General features: G+C 53.5%; 1 protein-coding gene across 5 annotated transcripts in view; it reads left to right on the top strand.

The window, feature by feature from the left end:
- Nucleotides 1-6,000, top strand: part of LOC118214770 (unconventional myosin-IXAa-like) — a 163,179-nt gene that overhangs the window by 82,038 nt on the left and 75,141 nt on the right. For all 5 annotated transcript variants that reach the window (XM_035394975.1, XM_035394977.1, XM_035394974.1 and 2 more), the window contains exons 3-5: nt 2,028-2,122; nt 2,910-2,972; nt 5,188-5,287. In XM_035394975.1, coding sequence (XP_035250866.1) covers nt 2,028-2,122; nt 2,910-2,972; nt 5,188-5,287 — 258 coding nt within the window. The remainder of the gene's footprint in view (nt 1-2,027; nt 2,123-2,909; nt 2,973-5,187; nt 5,288-6,000) is intronic.

Genomic DNA, 6,000 nt, shown 5'->3' with positions numbered 1-6,000 from the left:
TCTGTAAATGTGTGCAGTCTAACTGCAGAGATTGGGACACGTGTATATTCTGAGTGTCTGTAAATGTGTGCAGTCTAACTGCAGAGAGAGGGACACGTGTGCATTCTGAGTGTCTGTAAATGTGTGCATTCTGAGTGTCTGTAAATGGGCCCAGCGCTGCTCGCTGCTTTTACTCTTTCATAGTTTCCTCTGCTCACGGGATGGGAAGCTATAAATCATTGCTTTATATGTCCACTGCTTCAGTTCCCCATTGTTTCAGTGCTTTTTTTGTGTGTGCAGAAACTCTGACTCACGTTCTGTACACTGATAGGTGTACAGAACGTGACATATATACTGACCTTATATAAAGGTTTTTTTCTCTGAAGGTTTGTATGCGTGTAACTGTGTAAGTTTGGGCACAGAGACACTGACTCCCTGGAGCTGCTGTAACGACAGACTGCTGTTCTCCTCTGGTGAAGGCGCTGCTCTCTCACAGCTCAGTGGAATGTCTGAAAAGCCGCAGTTCATTCTGAAAGTTTAAAGCGACGTGTGTCTGAGGGCTCCTGTCAGCCCCGCTCCCCCTTGGCTCTTACAGCTCACCTTCCCCGTGAAGCATTGTGTGGAGAGGCCACTTCCTTTATTAAAATGAGCTGATACGCTGGCGTTTCTGAGGGGGGTCCAGGCAGGAAGTGGCGCTCTGCTGTGAGATAAGAGCTTGTAGGAGGAGCCTGTGGTGCCCCCCCCTCCCCCCCCAGCTGACCTACTCATAGCAGGTCTGTATGAGACTCCCTGTGGCTCTGTGAGACTTCATTTTAATGCCACAGTTTTTACCTCCGTGGCTGCGGATGCTGTTTCGTGCACTGAAGCCCTGGGCCTGCAGTCTGTGCAGTGTGGGTTCACACGGTGCTTTGTGCCCTGACTGCGGCTCTGAGCTTGGCCATGTTGTGAAACGGTCATTTGCGAAGGGCCCCGTCTTATTTTCCGCGCGTTAGCGGTTTGTCCCGGTTCCCGCGTGAGTCACCGGCGCTCCCGATCACAGAGGGGCGCTCCGCCGCTGTCCGCCACGGCCGAGAGGCGCGCCGGGGCCTACCCTGCGCCGAGGGGCGGGGTTTCCTGTTTTTGGGACGTGCCGGGGGTGAGTCAGAGCCGCTCAGGCCGCCGGCCTCGGGGCTGCCGCAGCGGCGCTCGATAGCGATAGCTGGCCGCGAGCGTGGGGCCCCGCCCCGCCCGGGCACGGGGGGGCAGATCAAAGCCCCGCGCTCAGGAATCTGTTTACATGCGGCTCAGCGGCCAATCACAGCTTCCCCTTCGGCTAGGATTACAACAGCGTACGGCCTGGAGGAGAAACACTGGCCTTCTGTTAAAGCGCTCCCAGGGGCGGGGCCTAACTGCCTTCCCATAATGCCACACGTGTCCCGTTACCAGCGCTGTTCTGTTTGGTTTCACGCTGAGCCTGACTGTCGGTGTTTAGACTCCCTGTGAAATGGCAGTTAGCAGCCTCTGGTGTTTTTTTCTTTGATGCTCATGTAAACACACTTCTGCGTTTGAGCTGGGTTCGACGCCGCGAGCGTAGCGGTGTGCGCGCTTTAGCGGCCAGCCCCGCGGCGCGCCGGCGCGTCCGTGCTCCGCCTGCGCCAGAGCGCTGGGATGGAAGGCAGCGCACAGGAAGCTGTCCACTGAAGCGTGCTCCCCTCTTCCTGCGCAGGACCTTTTAAAGCTAATCTGTTAATCTGCAGCACTTCAGATATAATGAAGGGCCAAGCGGCCCGATTCTTCACTCTGAGGAAGTGTGTGTTTAGAGCTGAGAGCGCTGTGTTTCTGTTCTGGCCCCGGCGGGGCCCTGCTTCTCCTCCGGGCCGGGCCCCTGGGTCGGTGACATGCGTTCCGGTCCGCCTGTCTTTCCCCCGGAGATGTTTTCCGTCCAGGGCCGTCAGACAGTGTGACAGAGTGCCGTGTCGGTTGGCACCTGTCGGTGGTGACCTTGCCGTGTTTAAACTGCTCTCCTCTGTCCCTGCCACCCTCCTCAGTGTGCTTCTCTGTCTCCACAGGCCTTTGGAAACGCAAAGACTGCTCACAACAACAACTCCAGTCGCTTCGGAAAGTTCATCCAGGTGAACTACCAGGAGAGTGGCACTGTGAGGGGGTAAGTAATCGTGTGTGTGTGTGTGTGTGTGTGTCTGTGACTGTGCCTGTGTGTGCGTGTGTGAATCCACGTATGTGTGAGACACCATGTGTGTACATGCTTGTGTTTGTGTGCGCTTGTTTTTGTGTGTGTGTGCCTGTGTGTGGGGGGTGTTCTGTCAGTACATCGGCTACATGTTCATCCCTGGATAATGAGAGCTATTCCAGCGTTTGGTGTGGCGTGTTGATGGTTGAGGGGCCAGTAGTGGATAATGGATGCAGTCTGGCTGTTTGCAGTGGTCTTCACCAGTAACCAGAAAAATGCTTGTAATCATTAGCAGAACAGTACTGCTAATGGAGACCGTATGGATTGGTGATATTTCCTGCAGGTTTCAGGGAGTACTTGTAAATAATTGATTGAATCCCAGGAGCAGTTAATGCAGATGTGTGCAGCGCTGGTAGCCTGGTGCACTGGTTAAAGAGCCAGAGCAGAGGTTGCAGGATTAATTCCCAGGAGGGGAGCTACTGCTGCTGCACGCTCGGGCCAAGATGCTTCAGTTGGACTGAGAGCCTGTAGTAAATATTGAGCTCTGTAAGTGGACGGTGTGTAAAGAAGACAGCGCTGATGTAAGTAACGGTCACATCCTGTGCTGACACAGCACTTCTGCATATCAATGAGAGAAGCGTGGTTTCTCTGCCCTTCAGAACAGCCTTATTCCTGCAGTAGTCATCTTGCCTGTTGTTCCCGCCCCTCCCCCCACACTGCCATCTTACCTGCTGACTGACTGGCACCTGTGTTCACATTGCAGAGCGTATGTGGAGAAGTACCTTCTGGAGAAGTCCAGGCTGGTGTACCAGGAGCACAACGAGCGGTAAGAGCGTGATGCCTCCCCGTTCACACACACGCTGATGGATGCTGGATACACACACACGCTGATGGATGCTGGATACACACACACGCTGATGGATGCTGGATACACACACACGCTGATGGATGCTGGATACACACACACGCTGATGGATGCTGGATACACACACACGCTGATAGATGCTGGATACACACACACGCTGATGGATGCTGGATACACACACACGCTGATGGATGCTGGATACACACACACGCTGATAGATGCTGGATACACACACACGCTGATGGATACTGGATACACACACACGCTGATGGATGCTGGATACACACACACGCTGATGGATGCTGGATACACACACACGCTGATGGATGCTGGATACACACACACGCTGATGGATGCTGGATGCTGGTGTTCAGACTCCCAGTAGTGCTGATGATGGGACAGCATGGCTGTCTCTGCTGTCCCCACTGACATGCTTCCTGACCTAAATGTGTCAGTGATGCGTTCAGACATGTGAATTCACCCCGTGCAAGATGAAGGCCCATAACCCCGGGGAAGAGTCACAGGATACACTGTACAGAAGCGCCAGGGTGTTTTGAAGGACCTTTCAAATGTGTTGTTTGTCCATTGTGGTGTTGACTGTGCTGCGTTGTGTGTACTGATGTGCTGTGAGGTCAGTATCTACGTTATCTTACATTCTGTTTTAGTATGTGAGGAATGCCCTAGTTCAAGGACAGTAACACAGCCTCTTCTGATGCTGTTCATCACTGATAATGGGCAGCACTGTGAAGGTCGCTCAGATGAGATGTTGCTGCTGTCTGTCTCGCCATGAATTTGCTCAGATTATAAAATTATCTTTTAATAGTGTTGTGCCATTTTTTATTTTACCAGATTCGCTTGTAATGTGGAGTTTGGGAATTACCTGTTTGGAAAGAACCTGCTATTAAGTGGTGTGTTCGTAATAAGGGCACAGGCCCCGTTTTAAGCCTGCCGGCCCGCGCCTGCTCTGCGTTAGCCTGGGCTAATGCCAGCCAGCAGGCTGTGATTACTCTCCCACACTGTTGTTAGCGCACGCAGCTCTGTATTAGCACCTGCAGGTGATGTGCTTTGGCAACATCGGGACTGATTTGTTTCCCTGAGCTCAGAAACAGGCTTTGCGTTTTCCAAAATGACAACGTGTGCAGTTGGCGTTCTCCGTGGCGGAAACAAAACGTTCCTGCTCAGGGAGCCAGCACGTGAGCGCCCCCCCCCCCCCCCCCACTTCAGTTTAAACGCCTGGATCAGTTTGCATCTACTTCCGCAAACGGATACAGGCCCACAATGGGCCTGGAGTATTCATCCTGTATGGTTTGTTCGAACTGTATCATCTTTCTTCCCAATGAAAGGAGCGGTATAAAAATGGCTTTGTGCACGAATTTGCCATTGTTTTCGCTTGTGAACATGTGACTGGGATTCACTCCCTGCAGTATCCAGTGTTGTCAGAGCGTGTCACTGTGTTAGGACACGGGCAAAAACGCTGGACCTCTGTCCCCTGCTCTCACCTGTTCCGTCAAGGCCGACGCCCAGTGGGACACCGTGCGGGTAAACATTTTAGTCACAGGACTGTTCCGTGGCTCACCATCTCCAGATTTATTTTTCCTCAATTTGTCTTGAAGTTGGACAGAATTTGTTTTTGAATATGGCCTGAATTTGCAGCAGTAAAAAAACAGTGTGCAGCAGAGTGACTGGGCCGGTTTAGGGTAGTTTGAGGCTTCTTTGAATCCTTTAAGTGGATTTTTCTCCAGTTTCACCTTTAAAAACAGGTTTCTCCCACAGCTGTGATCTTGTGTCTCCCGGGTCCCCTGGCGGTGCCCGTGGAGGCGGGGGGGTCTGCGCGGGGGGGGGGCTCTCTCAGGCCGTAATGGAGATGGATGGCTGGCCGCGGCCTCCCGGCGCTGCTGGGGGGTGATGGGGGGGGCGCCCCACTGGAGGAGGCCCTGTCCTCGCAGCTGCAATCCTGACCCCGCCCCCTCAGCTCTGGTCCGAGAACGCTGTGTGTAGCGCAGGCGCTGTGCGCTCACACCTCCAGAGCGAGGCAGGGGGCGGGGCGAGGCCGGGGCTTGCTGGCTTGGATTGGTCGGCTGTCTGACTGCCCCGTTGCTGAATGTGATTTTCTGTTCTTCTTTCTGTACCCCCCAGACAGCCAGATGTTCATGCGGCTCTTTTTTTTGTCTTCCAGGAACTACCATGTGTTTTATTACCTGCTGGCAGGGGCAAGTGAGGAGGAGAGGACGGCTTTTCACCTCAAGAAACCTGAAGAGTACCATTACCTCAACCAGGTGGGGGTCCACTCTGTCTCCTGCTGCTGTCCTCTCAACACACAGAGCTCTCACACTGGGCTCTGTGAGGTGTCTCTGCTCTCACACTGGGCTCTGTGAGGTGTCTCTGCTCTTACACTGGGCTCTGTGAGGTGTCTCTGCTCTTACACGCTGTGTTTTTACCATTAAAACTCTTCCAGTAAGCTGCACTCTGCGCTCTGTACAGACGTGACGCAGAACAGGTTGTGCCTCACAAAGGCAGTCAGAGTGTGGGGCTCTGTGCTGTGTGTTTCTCACAGACTGCCTGCCAGCAGTCCCACCCCAGCCTGGATGAGCCAGTGACCATGTGCTGAGCGAGTAACGTGTGGGTGTGTGCGTGTGTCAGTGGTGTGTGTGTGTGTGTGTGTATGTGTGTGTGTGTCAGTGGTGAGTGTGAGTGTGAGTGAGTGTGTATGTGTGTGTGTGTCAGTGGTGTATGTCAGTGGTGAGTGTGTGTGTGTGTGTGTGTGAGTGTGTCAGTGGTGAGTGTGTGTGTGTGTGTGTGAGTGTGTGTGTGTGTGTGTGTGTGTGTGTATGTGTGTGTGTGTCAGTGGTGTATGTCAGTGGTGAGTGTGTGTGTGTGTGTGTGTGTGTGTGTGTGTGAGTGTGTCAGTGGTGAGTGTGTGTGTGTGTGTCAGTGGTGTGTGTGTGTGTGTGTGTGAGTGTGTCAGTGGTGAGTGTGTGTGTGTGTGTGT

The sequence above is a fragment of the Anguilla anguilla genome, chromosome 16, assembly GCF_013347855.1.
Source record: "Anguilla anguilla isolate fAngAng1 chromosome 16, fAngAng1.pri, whole genome shotgun sequence".
In the NCBI taxonomy this organism is placed as follows: Eukaryota; Metazoa; Chordata; class Actinopteri; order Anguilliformes; family Anguillidae; genus Anguilla; species Anguilla anguilla.
The sequence above is the reverse complement of the archived record's forward strand: the minus strand, read 5'-3'. Positions and strand labels throughout refer to the sequence as shown.